This window comes from Lampris incognitus, chromosome 15 (assembly GCF_029633865.1).
Source record: "Lampris incognitus isolate fLamInc1 chromosome 15, fLamInc1.hap2, whole genome shotgun sequence".
NCBI lineage: Eukaryota > Metazoa > Chordata > Actinopteri > Lampriformes > Lampridae > Lampris > Lampris incognitus.
Window position 1 is genome coordinate 48,969,299 of NC_079225.1, and position 20,808 is coordinate 48,990,106.

Consider the following 20,808-nt stretch of genomic DNA (forward strand, 5'->3'; position numbering starts at 1 on the left):
CCAGTAGCTGTCCACCTTGATGGCTTTGAGGAAGAGGCCTCTGAAGGTTTTAATGGTGCTGAAGAGTTCCTCCAGGGAGAGGCGGGAGACCTCCTCACACAGATAGCCTGCTAGCTTCTTCTTGCCTTCCACTATGGAGGAAAACACCTCTTCCAGCCTTCCACAGGCCTCCAGGCTGTCCTGAAAACAGAGTCGGAGAACAGGGATAAAAAGGCAAATGGGCAGAAATCAAGTGAAAACAGACTGTTACACAACATCTTAAAGCTACAATGAAGAGTTTTGGATTGTTGTCAACTTTGTGTCCCTGTGGACAAAAACAGACGGGTTTCACAGAATGACTTGTCTCAAAGATCTCCATTCATCCTCTGGCATCTGGTTGTTCAGAAGAGAGGAGTTTGAGATGTGGTGGTGTAGAAAAACGTCTGTTTGTAAGACATACAGCCTTGAGGTAATGTGTCTATAGTTGAGAATATGCATCCTGTCTTGCAGGGAATTAAAATTGCTGATGGTCTAAATTGTTTATGTCACTCATATAGGGGCATAAAATGACTGATAAATAACCAGTGAAAAACTCCTCGTAGCAGCTTTAAATTAGGTGTGAAAAGGTGCAATAGTTTGATTCTCAAGTTCTCATAACAAACGTTCTTTAGGAATTGATGTATATTTTATTGTATTCTACTCTGCTGTTTGACAGTGGCATTCCCACTTTGATAGCAGCGTCGGACAATTCAGACAACAATGAATTTTTGTCCTGACCCAGTGTACTGACTGTTTGTTTTCTGGTCAACTCAGCAGATCAGAAACTGTGTTGTAACAAATCAGATTTAGAATAAACAGCCTATGCCCTGACTGCTGGTTGGAAAAGGCCTGATTAGCAGGTCACAAACTGGACTGAGTCACATCAGATAAAGGATAAAGGGACTTTTTATTTCTCACCATGACATCCTTATAAGTTACAAGCATGCTAACCATTCTTTAAAACACAGCAAACACTGGTCTCATAGTAGACACACAGCACGATCAAACAAATGTTATTCAAATCCTAACCAGCTCTTGAATTTTTCCTACTAAACAAACGTCAGCTGTATGTGTAGTGGTACAGGTTTTTATGTAGTTTTGCTACCTTAATAGAGGAAAGGTATTGCTCCTTCAGGTTCTCCACAGAAGAAGCTGCCACTTTGGTCTCCAAAGGTTTCAGTCGTTTGATGAGGGAGTTTGCCTCCATCTGGATGGACTCCAGGTTAATGCTGATAAACACAATATCTGACAGATCTATATGCCTCTCAAACAACTCACTTTGCTTTTATTATTTATCTATCTATTTATTTATCTAGCAGCAATAACACCCATCTTCTTCCATAAGGGAAACATTGGAATTAGTAAATCACGAGATTAAGTTGGATGTGAGAGAGTTTGACTATTCATCTGTTTTTTTACCCAGCAGCCTTTTCACAGATCTCCAAGTCATCTGGTAGGTTCAGCAGGTCAGAGTGGTTCTGTTCCACTTCCTGTGGATCACAGACCCACCAGTAAGCCTACATGACAGTGTTTTTCTACGATATGGTATATTATGGGTACAGTAGTCTTTATACCTCGATGATGTGGTGCAGCAGGGTGATGCAGGACTTGTTGGCTTTGGTCTCTGTCAGTTTCAGCAGTGTGCTGATCTTAAAGCCCTCAGCATTTCCTGTATGGCTGCCCTGTGTGAGAGAGCGAGAGATGACGTCACTGCTGATCTGTCTGAACAGTTTGAGTGCAGCGAAATAACATTTCCGTGGTTCTCCTTTATAAATCAGTGAATAAATGACAGGTAACTGGCCACTCCAATATGGAGTATACAGAGAACCGGTAACGTTTTGCATATATATTAATAGAGCATGTGCAGGCTCTTACATAGTTGAGAAAGTTTCCAACATCAAGTATGAGTTTACAGAAGCTGGGAAGGCGAGTGCTCTCTGTCACACCTGAGAGTACAAAACAACTTTATGGTATTAAATACACATCAGCACAAATATCTAAAACCCAAAACTACTGCTACACTTAAAATCTACTGTATCCATTTAGGTGTGTGTGTGTGTGTAAGTGTATACACACTCTGACAGGCTCTGTCCATCAGCTTGGCTTTAGGTTGCAGCATCTCCAGAACACAACAGGTCTCTTCACAGAGTGACATGCACTCTATTCTCAGAGGATAGCTGAGACATGCGCACGCACACACACACACACACACACACACACACACACACAACAGGAATCAGGATCAGGAATAATTTATTGTCATTTCATCTTATGTACTACATACGCAAAAGAAAGGAAACTCCGTGGCCCACAGCAGTGCAACACAAAGGACAAAAACACATATCCAAAAACACCGCCACCAAAAACATACAAAAATGGGGAGAGCAAAGCAAAAAAAAAAAAAAACACCCCAAGATGCACTGATGAGCCAAAACATTATGACCACCTGCCCAATATGCTGTGGGTTCTCTGTGTGCCACCAAAACAGCCCCGACCAGCCAAGGCATAAACTCTACAAGACCCCTGAAGGTGTCATGTGGCATCTGGTGCCAAAACATTAGCAGCAGATCCTTCAAGTCCTATTAGTTGCAAGCTGGAGTCGCCGTGGATCGGTCTTATCGGTCCAGGACATCCCACAGAACATCAAACGGATTGAGATCTGGAGAATTTGGAGGCCAGCACAACACCTTGAACACTTCAACATGTTCCTCAAACCATTACCGAACAATATGTGCAGTGTGGCAGGGCGCATTATCTTGCTGAAAGAAGCCACTGCTATCAAGGAATACCATTGTTATGAGGGGGTGTACCTGGTCTGCAACGATGTTTAAGTAGGTGGTACATGTCAAATTAACATCCACATGGATGGCTAGACCCAGGGTTTCCCTGCAGAACATTGCCAAGAGTATTACACTGCCTCCATCAGCTTGTCATCTTCCCACAGTGCATCGTGGTGCCATATCTTCCCCAGGTAAATGGCGCAAATGTAAACGGTCATCCACATGATCTAAAAGAAAACGGGACTGACCGGACTAGGCGACGTTCTTGCACTGCTCCTAGGTCCAGTTCTGATGCTCCCATGCCCATTTTAGGTGCTTTCGACAATGGACAGGTGTCATCATGGGCACTCTGACCGGTGCGATGTACTGTGTGTTGTGACACATTCCTACCATAACCATCATTAAAATTTTCTGTGACTTGTGCCACAGTAGCCCTTCAGTTGGTATGGACTAGATGGGATAGCCTTCGTTGCCCTCATACATCGATCAGCCTTGGGTACCCAACACTCTGTAACCGGTTTGTGGTTTGTCCCTCCTCGGTCCACTGTCAGTAGGTACTCACTACTGCTGACCGGGAGTACCCCACAAGCCTTGCCGTTTCAGAGATGCCCTGACTGAGTCATCTGGCCATAATAATAATAATAATAATGATGATGATGCATTTTATTTATGGGCACCTTTCAGAGCACTCAAGGACACCTTACCAAACAGTTAAAAACAAGCAGCACTGTACCACACATGAAATCAAACAAAGCAAGGGTATACAACAATAAGTCAAAGCAACAGATGGGTATAAAATCATTATCTGTGCAAAACTCAATGTGGGTATAACCATTAAAGTCAGGATCAGAATACTGAATATGCCAGTATTAAAAGGTGTGTTTTGAGATGGGATTTGAAGGTGGAAAGAGAGTCAATATTGTGAATGTCTTGTGGGAGAGCATTCCAGAGGCCGGGGGCAGAATGACTGAAGGCTATAGTCCCCATGGTAGTCAAGCGGGGCAGATGGTGTAGTGAGTTGGAGAGCAGAAGAGGATCTGAGATTACAGGAGGGCATGTGGATATGAAGGAGTTTGGAAAGATAAGAAGGAGCTAGGTTATTAAGGGCCTTAAAGGTGAGAAGCAGAATCTTGAAGTCAATACGGTATTTAACAGGGAGCCAATGGAGTTGCTGAAGAACAGGAGTGATATGATCTATGGAAGGAGTTCTGGTAATGATATGGGAACTGAATTCTGGAACAATTTAAGTTTATCAAGACACTTGAGAGGAAGATCAAAGAGGACAGAATTGCAGTAGTCAATACAGGATGAAATCGGGGTGTGAATGATTATGGCAGTGCTGTTAGGTGTAAGTGACAAGTGAAGATGATTAATATTGCGTAGGTGGAAGTATGCAGACCAAGAAACATTGATGATGTGTGCTTCAAAAGATAATGTGCTGTCCAGGATGACACCCAGACCCTTAACCTGAGGGGAAGGAGGAACTATAGAATTGTCAGTAGAGAAAAACTATCAGGCTTAGCCAAAGCAGATTTAGTACCTACTAGCAGAACCTCAGTTTTATCACTATTAAGTTTTAGGAAGTAGTATGAGAACTAGGTTTAATTTCTAGTAAGCAGTCAGAAAAGGAAGTAGGCGTAAGAGTGGAGGTAGGCTTGATGGATAGATAGAGATGGGTGTCATCTACATAGCAGTGAAATTGAATGCTACGTTTCCTGAAAATTTGGCCAGAGGTAAAAGGTAAAGAATAAATTGGAGGGGGGCCAAACCAGAGCCCTGGGGAACACCGGTAGTAACAGGAAAGGCCTGTAATCTCAATTTTTTAAGTTGGACAAACAATAACATAACAATTTGGCTGTTGTCAAAGTCCCTCAGGTCTTTACTCCTGCCCATTTCTCCTGCATCCAACACGTTGACTACGGGAACTGATTGTTCACTTACCATTTAATCTATCCAGAACTTGATCAACGTTAGTCAGTTCACCTGTGAGTGATCATAATGTTTTGGCTCATCAGTGTATACATATACCATATACACACCTTAAATAAGTTTTCTGCTTGCTCAAAAAATAAACATTATGACATAAACATAGTGTTTCTATTGGTCAACGTCGATGTGGACTAGGTGGAAAGGACTAGGTGGAAAAGACAGACAGAGAGAGAGACAGACAGACAGATTAGATAGATAGATAGATAGATAGATAGATAGATAGATAGATAGATAGATAGATAGATAGATAGATAGATAGATAGATAGATAGATAGATAGATAGATAGATGGATAGATGGATAGATGGATAGATAGATAGATAGATAGAAAACATGGCGACGGTGGTCGCCACCTTGACACTACTTGGCATCCTCCTACCAAATTTTGCATGTTATCCTGTTTCAATTATATCCTTCTCTCACACCAATGCGTGACTAATGTCTTTTCTTGTCTCTTTTCCTGTGTATGTGAATGTTGTGAAGTGAGTCTTGCCTGTGTGCATGTGTAGTCTGTTCTCCTGCCAGGTCTATATGGTGATGGTGGTTGCATGGCTCAGGTCCAATGGCATCCATAGCTTGGCATCCTCCTCATCATATTCTGTATACATCTTATACTTCCATTATAATTCTGTTATCTTCTTTCAAATGTTTTATTCTGTAAATTATCTTTTATTCTGTACACACACCATTCATTGCACGACTGTCTGTCTTGGGAGCGAGATCCTCCTCTGTTGCTCTCCCTGAGGTTTCTTCCTATTTTTTCTCCCTGTTAAAGGGTTTTTTTTTTTTGGGGAGCTGTTCCTTATCTGATGCAATGGTCTAAGGATTTTTTATGGTAAACATCAACATTCATAGGTCAATTGATTTGTGATGGGGGACATTTGATCTTTGATGTTTACCATAAACTAACACATACTGATCTTGACTCTCATTTGAGAGAGATACGCTCTGCATTTAACCCATCCTAGCTGTGTAGCTAGGAGCAGTGGGCAGCCACCATGCAGCAACCGGGGACCAACTCCAGTTCGTCTTGTCATGCCTCAGTCAGGGGCACAGACAGGAGTATTAACCCTAACATGCAGGTCTTTCTGATGGTGGAGGAAACCGGAGCACCTGGAGAAAACCCACCGCAGACACGGGGAGAATATGTCAACTCCACACAGAGGATGACCTGGGATGACCCCTAACGTTGGACAACCCTGGAGTTCGAACCCAGGACCTTCTTGCTGTGAGGTGACAGCGCTAACTAATGTGCCACCGTGCCGCCTCATCATCCACTGGAGCACAAACAAAGAGTCATCAGGATGCTGTATCACTGAGCTGACAACTTCCCCACCAACACAGCAGCTGAGGAAGGTAAGAAATGCCATATTACACAGGCCTTGGTTAAGTGTGGTTATCCTAACTGGGTATTTGTCAAAGCCAGGAAGCCCAAACAGTGCACCAGCCAATGAAGAGAGAAGGACAACAGCGGTCTAAGTGTAAACCAGTGGTGATTCCATATGTGGCGGGACTGTCGGACCAGTTGAGGCGCGTGTTTTCCAAACACCGCGTCTCAGCTGCTTTCAAACCCCAAAACACGCTGCGCCAGAAATTGATCCACCCCAAGGATCAGGTCCCCTGGCACAAACGGAAATAAAGTGTACCCCGTAAGTGCCATGAGGATTGCTGTGACTTGTACATCAGTGAAACTAAGCAGATGCTGGCCAAGAGGATGGTACAACACAGAGGAGCAAACATGTCAGGCCAGGACTCCACAGTCTACACCATCTACAGGCCAGTGGCCACTCTGTCAAGGATGAGGATGTGCACTTCCTTGATAAGGAGGAACACTAGTTTGAACTGGAAGAGGCCATCTATGTGAAGAGGGAACAACCATCCCTGAACCAAGGGGGGGGGGGGGCTAACAGTACATCTGTCGCCATCTTACAATGCTGTGATTGCAACTATTCCCCAGTCCTCTGTTTATAGTACACATGGCCATTGTAACTCTAGTTAATGGTCACAGCAATTTGCATATGAAACCGATTGTAGTTTTTGGTCGTTATGCCACTGTATTGTTTATAAGGGTGGGGACACCTGCAGTCAGTTGATACTGAAGAGGTCACTTAGATGAGTGATGAAAGGTTTCTCTCAATAAATGTTGTGTCCAGATGAACCGACTCAACTATGTGATTATCATTTAAAAACTGAATTTTCGGTTCACTTCATCTTATATTACATTTTGTATGAAGATCTGAAACAACCAAGTGTGACATATACAAAAATAGATGAAATCAGGCAGAGGGAAAATACATTTTTATGTTGCTGTATGTTGGTGTAGATGTGTACTGGTATGGTTTGTGTTAATAGGTTTAGGTGTATACGGATGCCTCACCATGGCACATCCAGCAGCCGAAGGTAGAACTGGTCAACACCTGAAAGCTTCTCCTTCTCTCCCTGGTAGGACTTCAGGTTCTCCACCTGCAGAAGGAGAGGGAAAATACCTACTGGAGGATAGGAAGAGATAACAGGCTCTGCATTGGGCGAACTTTTAAGAAACATCTAAATTGGGACAGTTCTGATCTGGATTGAGATTTGGTTTAACAGATCCTGCCAGGCTTGGAGATCCATTTAACTGATGTTGGTTAAAAAAAAAATCCATGGTGGCTTTTTCCAGCAAGATTTGATTCAAGATACAATAATTTATTGCCATATTAACTTTACAGTTGATTTGGAATTTGTTTTGGTGTGCTCAAAGATAACAACAGTAAACATATAACGACACAATACATACAAGGAGGACACTTTCAATCCACAAAACTATAAAAAACAGACAAGTACAGCAGCACCAGGTTGCTATAGCATGGCACCATCGTGTTTCCTCATTTTATCTCCATTTGTACCTAAAGCCGAGAGCTGAGCTAGGAAAATGTATTCAGAAGAGATTGCCATAAGAGAGAAGATTTAGAATAAGTATTGTGAAGACCTGGCCTCTACTTTCTGAAGACTGAGTGAAAATTAGACACCACTACCTTTTCCCTCCAAACTTCAATCAATCAATCAATCAATCAATCAATCAATCAATATCATCTTACAGTGAACATTTGAAGATCTGACCATTGCCACTGATTCGCTTGTTCAAGTTTAAAATTCATCAGGCAGGTGTGTTAGATCCAGATATTTCCTGAAAACTTTTCAACTCACATGGATTAATAAAATCCCAAAAAATCCCCGACGTCAATACCAGTAACAGGGAGAGATGTACATTATGAACAGTAGGCTGATTGGACATTTTTTTTCCCCCATGGCCTCTCACCTCGTGTTTTTCAGGTATCAGCTTCAGCAACTGTTTCAGAACATCCACATCAAACCTGGAGCGGTCTCCTCTCCGGATGAGATCCACAAACTCATCATGAGAGCTACAAACACGAAGAGGAAACAATAAACAAGATGACGCAGTGGATGGTAGCCTCGGTTCTCTGCTCTCTTGTACTTTTTCTGTTTTTGTTCGTTTAGTGTCCAGCACCCTCTCACTGATCACATACTGCAGGGAAGAATTTTTAAGCCGCCAACTGTCCACTGGAAAAACTGAACAGACTTTTTTACTGACTTTACTGAATGTTTTAACAAAAGTCTTGCTGTGGTTTTAGCTGGTACAGCCCTGTGCACACAATATGCCAAAGAGGTAAGTGACCTGGAGTGCTCAAACTGCGACAGTGAGGATTAAGAACTGCGCTGCTGTCAATTCACCTGGCGAATGTCCGCTCTCTGGCCAACAAGATGGACGAACTCCTACTCATAAATGGAAAAAACTCTGACTTTTCCAGATCTATCGCCCTGTGTCTCACTGAAACCTGGCTTAGTGAGCACATACCAGACAATACACTTAATCTGCTGCAGTTCCAACTCCTCTGAGCAGACTGTGAAACAGAGCTATTAGGGGAAAAAAATGGGGTGGCAGCATATGCTTCTACATAAATAAAGGTTGGTGTACGGATGTCACAGTGTTGAAGAAATCATGCAGCCCTCACTTAGAGACCTTTTTCATTGACTGTAAACCGTTGTATTCACCGCGGGAATTTTCATCATTTATTCTGGTTGGTGTCTATATCCCACCCCAGACCTGTGTTAAGGAGGTGCTAAAACACCTGGCTGATCAAATTACAAACATGGAGCGCAAATATCCAGACCCCCTGCTCATTATCCTTGAGGATTATAACAGTGCAAGACCTCAGCCACAAACTGCCAAAATACAAACAGCATGTTAAATGTCCGACCAAAGACAAAAACACTCTGGATCATGCATCTAAAGACCTGATAAACGTACTTACTCTGTGACATCTTCAAGGCTCAGCGTTTTCGGTTTTTATTTTCAAAGCCATCCAGCATGCCGAATTTCGCGACAAGAGGACACTGTTACATAACCTCACACGAACAGGAACAACTCTTGGCTCCATGGAAACATAAAATTCAGGTAAAAATCGGTGTAAACCGATCTGCACCTTCTAAAAAATCTGGGTATTTTTCATTGAAAATCGGTAAAAACCAAAAACGCTGAACCTTGGACATCTTACACCAGCTTTTGACAGGACATGTGTGCCCACCAAAACCTTCTGTGCCTTCAATAACAATAAGCTCTGGTTCTCAGCTAAACTCAGGCAGCTTCGCCAGGCCAAAGAGGAAGCCTACGGGAGTGGAGATAGGATCTGGTACAACTAAGCCAAAATATACTCACAAAGGAGATCAGAGTGGCAAAAAGGTGCTACTCTGAAAAGTTGAAAAACAGGTTTTCTGCCAACAACCCTACTCTTCTACCTCTACACAAATGACTGCATCTCAGGAGACCTGTATGTTAAACTCAGAAAGTTTGCGGATGACACGACCATCATTGGCCTTATCCAGGATGGTGAAGTCTGCATAGAGACGGGAGGTTGAACAGCTGGCCCTCTGGTGTGGCCATAACAACCTGGACAGTGGACTTCAGGAAGACCCCCCCCAACATTCCCCCCCCACACACACACACACCATACTCAACAGCACGATGTCTGTGGTTCCACGATCTCCCAGGACCTAAGGTGGGCATCCAACATAAACACAATCACCAAAAAGGCCCAGCAGAGGATGTATTTTCTCCTTTCTCTGCCAGCTCAGGAAGTTCAACCTGCTTCAGGAACTACTGATTCAGTTCTACACTGTAATAATCCAGTCTGTCCTCTGCATATCCATCACTGTCTGGTTTGGTTCGGCCATCAAACAGGACAGGGACAGACTACAATGGACAGTTAATCTGCAGAGAAAATCATTGGTGCCAACCTGCCCTCCATTCAGGACTTGTACATCTCCAGACTCAGGAAACGGGCAGGCAACATCATTGCAGACCCATCACACCTTAGTTACAACCTGTTCCAACTCCTCCCCTCTGGTAGTTGCTACAGAGCACTGTACACCAAAACAACCAGATATCGAAACAGTTTCTTTTCCTGAGCTGTCATTCAAATGAATGCTTAACACTGTCAAATAAATCAAACCATTTTGTATATACTGTACTGGACATGTTGTATATACTGTACTCATCTCACCTCATCTCATCACAGCCACTTCTCCAGGGTCGGATCGCAGTGGCAGCAAGCTAAGTAGGGCACTCCAGACGTCCCTCTCCCCAGCAATGCCCTCAGCTCCTCCTGGGGGATCCCAAGGCACTCCCAGGCTAGATTGGACATGTAGTTCCTGCAGCAAATTCTGGGTCTACCCCGGGGTCTCCACCCAGTTGGATGTGCCCAGAAAACCTCCAAAGGGATGTGCCCTTCCGATGCGAAGGAACAGAAGCTCTACTCTGAGCTCCCTCCGGATGTCCGAGCTCCTCACCCTATCTCTCAGGCTGAGCCCAGACACCCTATGGCGGAAACTCATTTCAGCCACTTGTATCTGGAATCTCATCCTTTCGGTCACTACCCAAAGCTCATGACCATAAGTGAGAGTTGGAAAAAAAACTGACTGGTAAATTGAGAACATTGCCTGCCTCAGCTCTCTCTTCACCACAACAGACTGGTATAACGTCCGCATTACTGCTGATGCTGCACCAATCTGTCTGTCAATCTCCCGCACCATCCTAACCTCACTCGTGAAAAAGACCCCAAGATACTTGAACTCCTTCACTTGAGGCAACAACTCATCCTCTACCCGGAGGGAGCAATCCACCATTTTCCAGTAGAGAACCATGGCCACACACTTGGAGGTGCTGACTCTCATCCCAGCCATTTCACACTCAGCTGCAAACCACCCCAGTGGTTTGCAGCCACATCATTTGCGAAGAGCAAAGTCAGTTCTGAGGTTCCCAAAATGGAGACACTCATCACCTTGGCTGTGCCTTGAGATCCTGTCCATGAATATCACAAACAGAATCGGAGACAAGGAACAACCTTGGTGGAGTCCCCACCGAAAACATGTTTGACTTTGTGCCAAGAATGTGGACACAACTTTCACTTTGGTTATACAAGGACCGGTTGGCTTGTAGCAATTGCCCCGGTACCCCACACTCCTGCAGTACCCCCCACAGAGTGCTCTGGGGTACACGGCCGTAAGCCCTCTCCAAGTCCACAAAACACACGTAGACTGGCTGGTCAAACTCCCATGCCTCCCTCAGTACTTCCGCAAGGGTAAAAGGGTTGGTCTGTTGTTCCACCGCCAGGACAGAATCCGCATTGTTACTCCTGGATCTGAGGTTCGACAATCGGTAAGATCCTCCTTTCCAGCACCCTAGAGTAGAATTTCCCAGGGAGGCAGAGCAGTGTGATGTCCCGATAATTGGAACACGCCCTCCGTTCACCTTTTTTAAATATAGGAACCACCACCCTATTCTGCCACTCCACAGGTACTGTCCCCGACCTCCATGCGACACTGAAGAGGCATGTCAGCCAAGTCAGCCCAACAATGTCCAGAGCCTTCAGGATCTCAGGGTGAATCTCATCCACACCTGGTGCCTTGCCACCGAGGAGCTTCTTAACTACCTCGGAGACCTCTGCCAGGGATATGAGTGGGGCTTCCCCCGAGTCTTCAGACTCTGCCTCCTCCACTGAGGACGTGTTAGCCAGGTTCAGGAGCTCCTCAAAGTGTTCTTTCCACTGCCCAACAACATCTCCAGTCTGGGTCAGCAGTTCCCCTCCCTGGCTGAACACAGCCTGAGTCAAGCCCTGCTTCCCCTTCCTGAGTTGCCAGATAGTTTGCCAGAACTTCCTTGAGGCCGACCAAAAGTCATCCTCCTAGCCTCACCGAACTCCTCCCACACCCGAGTTTTTGCTTCTGCAACTGCCAAAGCCACAGGCCCTTTTGGCCTCCCGGTACCTGTCTGCTGCTTCAGGAGACCCCTGGGCCAACCAAGCCCGAAAGGCCTCCTTTTTCAGCCACAGCTTCCCTCACCACCGGTGTCCACAAGCGGGTTCTTGGGTTGCCACCTCAACAGGCACCGATGGCTTTATGACCACAGCTCCTACCTGCCGCTTCTGCAAGAGGTTTTGAACATGGCCCACTCAGAGTCCATGTCCCCAGTCTCCCTCAGGATACACAAGAACTTCTCCCGGAGGTGGGAATTGAAGACCTCGTGGACAGGAGCCTCTGCCAGACATTCCCAGTTCACCTTCACTACAAGTTTGGCTTTGCCAGGTCTGTCCGGCAGGCTTCTCCACCATCTGATCCAACTCACCACCAGGTGGTGATCAATTGACAGCTCTGCTCCTCTCTTCACCTAAGTGTCCAAAACATATGGCCACATATCTGATGATATGACCGCAAAGTCTAACATTGATCTTTTGCTCGGGACGTGGAATATTTACTGTACTGTACATTTTACCTATACTTATTTGTATGCTCTGTCATGTCCATCTACCTCAGGCATGTAAGTAACCTGCTAATATTTATTGCAGCATCTCTGATCTATTATCTGCACTACTGCACTTTATCACCTCTTTCACCTGTATAAGTCAATCGTTGTGTATATATCTGAAGATTGTTGCGTTGTGGTGTTATCAGATAAGTCTGTCACATCCTACTTGATAAGAGATTTAATCATACCAGCTAATTAACTTCTGATAAATTATTTCATAAATAGTAAATTATTCAGAGAATATCATCTGTTAACACGTAGCTTTTGCTGGTTTACATCAGCAACCAATCACCTTTTTGACAATAGGTATTCTCTGATTGCCAAGCATAATGAAATTGAAAAGCTCTTGACTTGCTCAATGATGTTGTGACCTCTTGTCCTGGAGAGGCCTGGAGGTCAGTAACTATAGTTACTGGACAACAAAGATTTTGCTTCCTGAACACTTCGGTGTATTCTGTGTATTTTGGGCTGCTGATCATGAAAATTACCTTAAAATTTTTCCATCACATACTGTTTTGTAGATACTATAACCTATTTTTGCGATTTCCCATCATATTTTATGTCTACTAGTATATTACCCACAAAGCAAGCTGTTTTGGTCAGTCATAGCATACCTGGGCATGCAAATGTTGTTTTAGGCATGCCTGGGCATGCTAAATCAGGTTAGATTAGAGGTGGGCAACATGATCCAGGGAGGGTCGATGTGGGTGCGGGTCTTTGTTCCAACCAAGCAGTTACACACCACAAACCTGATTCTATTAGTCAAACAATAGTCTTGTTCCAACCAAGCAGTTACACAACTGATTCTATTAGTCAACCAATAGTCTTTGCTGAGGACTTTGATTTATAGACTTTCGTGTGTGGCTGCTTGGTTGGAGCAAAGACCTGCACCCACGCTGACCCTTTCTGGATCATGTTGCACATCCCTGGAGGCTATAAAGGCTGCTCACATTTACAGATGCTGTTTGGACGCATGTTATTGCGCACGTGAATAAGTTAATGGTGTAAATCACATTTTGGTGGCCTTACGCATAAGAAATGGGTCGCGATTGCACAGAAAACGGCTTGTGTTCCGTTATAAAAGGTGTCTGAAATTGAGATTTGACTAGAAACGTAAAGCGCTTTGAGTGGCTGTTGCAGCTAGAAAAGCGCTATATTAAATACAACTTGATTGACTGATTGAAGTATACTGAGAGCCACGAAACCCGAGTCAAATTCCATGTAGTGCAAACATACATGGCCAATGATTCCGATTTGATTCCGATTCTGATAAGACTGGTTTTATAGGCAGAGTTTATCCAAACAACTTGATGTCACTCAGCCAATCAGATCAACTCTAATGTCTCCATCCAATGTCATTGTATTGCGTCATCATCTTCATCTCTTGATGCTTCTTCTCAGATAGGGATAGCAATCACATTATTCACAGAAAGACACATTATGAGATGGATATATGATAGTACATATTAACTTGTGTGGGAAACAACAATAATGTACACTGCCATAGACGGAAATAAAACAAATCACCATTTGAACTGTTTGAGGAAGATGTTGAGGTTGAGGTTTTTCTTGGGATCAATAAAGGAGATCTGTGGATGGACAAAAGAGGAATATTGATGAAGTGTGTGGGGAAGACAGGAGCAAATATGATTTAACAAATTTTTTTTTTCAACCCATGCCACTGCTTCACTGCTGAACCTGCTTGCATTCAGTTTGGTTTGGTGTTTAATAAGTGTTTTCTGTGCTGCCTTCTTAACTAAATGATTTTGGGTGAAAAAAATATTCATTTAAAATTCCCACATGGGATGTTTATGGCTGTTTAGCCCATGTGCATGAAACATGAGGACATATGACACTGTATGAACAGTATTCCTGATCAGTTTATTTCACATAGTGAACCGCTGAACCATTGTGTTGTGTTGGTTCACCTCTTTGTGTTCCAGTTTGGCAGCAGCTGTGGGTCCTTTAGTCCTGCTCTCCGTCTGAGGGAGACAGAACAGCTCCTCTATGCTGGAGTAGTCCGGCTCTACTGGTTTTGATTGGACAGATGTCCACATGGAATGACTCGCTGGGGGAAAGAGAACTCATTTAGAAAATAAAAAAGGGGACTTCACATTTGATTTGCAGTATGTCACTTTGTCCCGGCTCTCTTTCCACGGTAATTTAATACATCTGAGATCATTTCTTGTGGTCTTTCACATAAAGAGAATAAGTGACCAAAGAGGAAGTTGTCATAGAGAGAATGGAAAAGGTTTGATCAAGGTCAAGGTCAACTTTACTGTCATTATACAAGATGCACAAGGAAATGAGGTAGTAGGCCCTCCCAGGCTACATCACACATAGTAATAGATAGCAAGACATATAAAACATACGGGGAGTTCCGGTGTCATGGCGGAGAAAAGATGCGAATTCGGGCGCTCCTCATAACTTACATCGTCAACTTATTTTAACCGAACACTCACGTTTTTTTTTCTATAAGAGTTTGGTGTAAAATCTGGCTAACACTTAAGACCGCACGATGAGTGCTAAGCCCAGTAGGACAGCAATAAACCCGCGCAAACGCGGCTTTGGTTAACAATAACCATACCACACGAGGCAAAGCTACAGAAGCTAATGCTAGCCTGAAAGCTATCGATGCTAATGTCGCAGCGGCTAACCCTCAGCAACTTACCCGTGGTGATTTGAAGGGAATGCTCGACACTATGAGGGATGAAATCCTTTCTGCGCTCCGAAGCACAGTCGCCACATTGCAATCCATAGTCTCCTCTCATGTAGTGAAAATCCAAGTGGTGGAATACGGTCTGAACAATGTGGATAGCAGAGCTGCTACACTGGTGCACTCCTGTGCGGACCTGAAGGCTGAAAAGGAGAAGCTTCAGGCTTGTCTGGATGATCAGGAAAACAGACCACGAAGGCAGAATATTAGAGTTGTTGTTCTCCCAGAAAAAAAAGTGAAAGCAGCCATCCCTCCTCATTTATGGAATCCTTCCTGGTCGAGGTGTTCGGCATGGACAGCTTCCTTCATAAACCTGAAGTTGACCGTGCTCATCGCGCCATCAGACCACAGCTGCCAAACGGGCCTCCTCGAGCCATGATTGTATGCCTGCATCACTATCAAGCTAAGGAACAGATTCTGCGCCAATCCTGGGAGAGATCGGGGCAGCTGACATATCGCGGGACAAAGATTAGCATCTACCAGGACTTTAGCACTGACCTAGTGCGGAAGAGAGCTGCGTTCAATCCGGTAAAGAAAATGCTTCGCGAAGCTGGCCTGAAATACTCCCTCGCATATCCTGCAACGCTCTAACCCAGCCACTGAGGATGCACAAGCCAGTGCATTCTTAGTACCGGTCCCAAGCCCGGACAAATGGGGAGGGTTGCGTCAGGAAGGGCATCCGGCGTAAAATCTTTGCCAAATCAAATATACGGATCATAAATAAGATTTCCATACCGGATCGGTCGAGGCCCGGGTTACCAGCGCCCGCCACCGGTACTGCTAACCAGCAGAGTGCTGGTGGAAACTATGTTACTGTTTGGTGAAGGAGAAGGAGAGGGGGAAGGCATGTCCAGAGGCAGCTAGAGAGGAGGAAGGGTAGGCGTGTGGAGGTGAGAGTCGGAACTTTGAATGTTGGAACTATGACTAGTAAAGGGAGAGAGCTGGCTGACATGATAGAAAGAAGAATAGCAGGCATACTGTGTGTGCAAGAGACCAGGTGGAAGTGGAGTAAGGCCAGGAGTATCGGAGGTGGGTTCAAACTCTTCTACCATGGTGCGAATGGGAGGAGAAATGGGGTAGGGGTAATTCTGAAAGAAGAGTATGTCAAGAACATGCTGGAGGTGAAGAGAGTGTCAGACAGAGTGATGAGTATGAAGCAGGAAATCGAAGGTGTATTGCTGAATGTTATCAGCGCATATGCCCCGCAAGTTGGGTGTGAGATGGACGAAAAAGAAGAATTCTGGAGCGAGTTGGATGACGTGGTGGAGAGGGTACCCAAGGAGGAGAGAGTGGTGATTGGAGCAGACTTCAATGGACATGTTGGTGAACGGAACAGAGGTGATGAGGAGGTGATGGGAAGGTATGGAGTCAAGCAGAGAAATCTGGAAGGACAGATGGTGGTCGATTTTGTGAAAAGGATGGAAATTGCTGTGGTGAATACATATTTCAAGAAGAGGGAAGAATACAGGGTGATGTACGAGAGTGGAGGAAAGTGCACACAGGTGGACTATATTTTATGTAGAAGGCGTGATCTAAAAGGGATTGGAGACTGCAAGGTGGTGACAGGGGAGAACGTAGCAAGGCAGCATCGGATGGTTGTCTGTAACATGCTACTTGGATCCATCTTCAGACAGAATTTGACTTAGCTTCAACAGCTAAGGCTGAACATCTTCTTTCAAGGGCTAAATACACTACCTATGAATTTGGGGACAAAACAGGCAGACTCTTGGCTCACCAGGCACGCCAGGCATATGTGTTGTGTCAAATTACACAAATATAGACCACTTCTGGTTCCACGGTTACAGATCATAAACAAATTAATGATACATTTGCTGAGTATTATGGTAAACTAATATACATCTGAGTGTAATAACAGTACTGATGAGTCAGATTCCTTTTTTCAAGGATGGAATTTACCTACACTTAGAGATGCAGAGAAGTCCAACCTTGATAGCAGTTTGACAGTGGAAGAGGTTTGGGAAGCCATCAAGTGTAAGCAGTCGGGGAAAACACCTGGGCCAGACGGGTTCCAGTAGAATTTTTTAAGAAGTTCTCACATGAACTCTCCCCATTACTCCTGAAAATGTATAATCAATCCCTCTCAGATGGTCAGCTACCACAAACAGAGGCAAGATCCTCTGCACTGTGAATCCTATCATCCAATTAGTCTCCTTAATGCAGATTTAAAATTTTTTGTGAAATGTTTAGCCAAGCACCTTGAAGGGGTTCTCCCAGCCCTTATTTCACCCAATCAATCAGGATTTATTCAGGGTAGGCACTCCTTCGATAATACTCGTAGCCTTTTTAATATAATATACACCCAGTCGAAATCTGCTTCACCTGAAATTGTAGTTGCCTTAGATGCGGAGAAGGCTTTTGATCGGGTGGAATGGGGTTTCCTTTTCGATGCACTTTCAAGAGCCGGCTTTGGACCCAACTATATTTCTTGGGTTAAACTAATGTAGCATATCAGGATTTGGTAACCTAGCAACGAATGGAGGAGGGCTTTTTGGGGGTGGTCTTTGAGCGGGAGTCGAGAGGAAGTGGGTGTCGTCATGTTTTGGTCTACGTGGCGAGAAGCTAGTGCGAGTCGTGGGTGTAATAAGAAAGGGCAATAAAACTCACCAATTGACCTGACATCGTGTCTCTGGGCCTCATTATGGATCAAAATGCTACATTGGTGTCAGAAGTGGGATGCGTGCAGACGCGCTTCCCGAAGGAGGGGGGTAGTGTAACGTGCATGGATAAGCAGATACGTTAGCCCTTGGTTAACGGGTCTGACCCTTTAGTCGAGTGGTTAGCGATGTCGCCCGCGGTGTGGGAGATACGAGTTTGCATCCCGGCTGTGGCGGTTCCTGCAGTTGCCCCCCGAATTCAAAGATGTGGGATGCGTGCGGATGCGCTTCCCGAAGGAGGGGGGTAGTGTAACATGCATGGATAAGTAGACACGTTAGCCTTTGGCTAACGGGTCGGACCCTTTAGTCGAGCGGTTAGCGATGTTGCCCGCGGTACGGGAGATATGGGTTCGCGTCCTGGCTGTGACGGTCCGACGGGGCTGCCCCCCGAATTCGCTACATTGGTTTCAGAAGTGGGATGCGCGCAGATGCGCTTCCCGAAGGAGGGGGGTAATGTAACAATCACGGATGAATAGGCTCGCTTAGCCCTTGGCTAACGGGTCGGACCCTTTAGTAGAGCGGTTACTGATGTCACCTGCGATGCGGGAGATATGGGTTCGCGTCCCGGTTGCGGCGGTTCCTGTGGTTGCCCCCCGAATTCGCTACATTATTATATAACAACCCCTTAGCATTGGTTCGAACTAACGAGGTATAATCAAGATATTTCCCTCTGTATAGGGGAACCAGATAGGGTGGTCCACTCTCCCCATTGCTTTTTGCTTTAGTGATCAAGCCACTTGCGGCTTCCTTATGACAGTGTGGTTCCTTTGCAGGGATAATCCGAGGTGGTAGGGTACACAAGGTGTCACTGTACACTGATGACATTCTCTTATATATCACTAACCCTGCACTGTCTCTTCCCTCTATCCTATCTAAGCTGGAACAATTTGGGAATCTCTCCGGATACGAGTTGAACCTGCAAAAAAGTGAAGTTTTCCGTTTGAACCCTACGGCCCTCGGTATCCCTACCTCTATGCTCCCATTCAGGAGAGTGATCTTAAATTTCAAATATTTAGGGATTACGGTTCCTTGCTCCTTTCAGCTTTTACACAAACTAAACTTCTCCCCTTTAATTGACAAACGCAAACAAGATATGGAGCACTGGCCCACATGACCATTACCATTATTTAAGCAAGCTAATGCTGGGTGTAGTAGCTTGCGCAAAACTAATATTGTCCCCAAGTTCCTGTATCTTTTTCAGAACATTCCTATATTCATTCCGAAAAAACAGTTTAGCTTTCTTGACAGGATGTTCTCTAACTTTATATGGGATGGCAGACAGCCCCGGATACACAAGGACTTCCTGCAATGTCCCAAAGCACTGGAAGGGATGGCTATGCCCAATCTTCTTTACTACTATCGGACTAGTAATATCCAGAAGGTTGTCATGCATGTTCAAAGCAGATTGCTTGAGCACACACCTGAGTGGGAAAAGATAGAATCCCATGATCTTCCTATTCATTCCTTAGTCACTTCCCCACTAGCAATGGTAATTGGCACACCACACAAAAACCCGGTTACAGCTCATACAATTGGCCGGGTAGAATATGGACTCAAGTTAGGAAAACATTTGGTCTGCAAAAAGCCTCCATAATGACACCCATTATATCAAACCATCTCTTTACCCCTGCCAAGTTAGATATGACTTCTCAAGCATGGCATGGGAATGGAATTTGATTTCTAAAGAATTTATATTTTGATGGGATATTTGCTCCATTCAATCAGTTGGTAGAAAAATTTAACCTACCTCACTCATACTTGTACTGCTATTTACAGATTAGGCATTTTGTTCAGAAGGGTTTCCATCCTTTCCCCGAGATACCTCTGACCACATGAATCGATACACTTTTAGCCACAGGTTAGTCTCAAGGGCACCATCACAAGGATCTATAATAAACTAGCCACAATAAATCCTCAGCCAATGGCTAGCCTTAGAAACCTCTGGGAGCAAGATCTTGATACTCCTCTCCCTGATGATCTGTGGGATGCAGTTTTGGATCAGGTACATGTTTCCTCTTCATGCAGTAGAATTGGGCTCATTCAGTTTAAGATTGTTTAGCGTGTCCACCTTACCAAAGCTAAATTAGTCAAAATTTACCCCAACATCGACCCCACTTGTGACAAATGTAAACATGCACCAGCTACCTTGTTGCATATGTTCTGGACATGCCCTAATCTACATACATTTTGGTCAGCAATATTTAAATCCTTAAGCGAAAATTTTAGTACAACTATTGATCCGCATTCTTTAATTGCCATACTTGGTTTGAGACCAGAAGACTGTGACTGGCCATCTAACATGTATAAATTGGTGGCCTTTACTACATTACTAGCTCGACGTCTAATACTCTTAAATTGGAAGAGCTCAAGACCCCCATCCCATGTCAGATGGATCAGGGATATTATGTATTATCTTAAGTTGGAAAAGATCAAATTTACCTTAAGGGGTAACAGGGACAAGTTCAAGACAGTCTGGATGGCATTCTGACTAACTTTGACACTTTAGGGTTAGATATTTCTTTGCATATAGGTGAACCATATTGATTATTTATTTTTCTTGAACTTTTTTGTTTTTGTTTTTTGTTTTTGTTTTTTGGTCTTCGATTTAGTTGTATGTAATTTCATTATTTCTTTAATTTGTATTTCTCCTTGAAGATCTGGGAATGTCGGATGGGAGCAGGTGAGGGGTTTATTGTGCTAAATTATTCAATATGTGACTTGTTTAATACGCTAAAATTGTAAATGCCAATAAACATATTACAAATGTATA

The 20,808-nt window shown here is 44.3% G+C and overlaps 1 protein-coding gene across 1 annotated transcript in view; it reads right to left on the reverse strand.

The window, feature by feature from the left end:
- LOC130124904 (inverted formin-2-like) overlaps positions 1 to 20,808 on the reverse strand; it is a 51,869-nt gene that overhangs the window by 17,184 nt on the left and 13,877 nt on the right. The window contains exons 9-18 of the mRNA XM_056294249.1: positions 14,576 to 14,715; positions 14,175 to 14,236; positions 8,085 to 8,187; positions 7,164 to 7,249; positions 2,095 to 2,195; positions 1,894 to 1,964; positions 1,593 to 1,700; positions 1,438 to 1,508; positions 1,124 to 1,247; positions 16 to 180 (exon numbers count right to left, since the gene is read on the reverse strand). Of these exons, the coding sequence (XP_056150224.1) occupies positions 16 to 180; positions 1,124 to 1,247; positions 1,438 to 1,508; positions 1,593 to 1,700; positions 1,894 to 1,964; positions 2,095 to 2,195; positions 7,164 to 7,249; positions 8,085 to 8,187; positions 14,175 to 14,236; positions 14,576 to 14,715 (1,031 nt within the window). The remainder of the gene's footprint in view (positions 1 to 15; positions 181 to 1,123; positions 1,248 to 1,437; positions 1,509 to 1,592; positions 1,701 to 1,893; positions 1,965 to 2,094; positions 2,196 to 7,163; positions 7,250 to 8,084; positions 8,188 to 14,174; positions 14,237 to 14,575; positions 14,716 to 20,808) is intronic.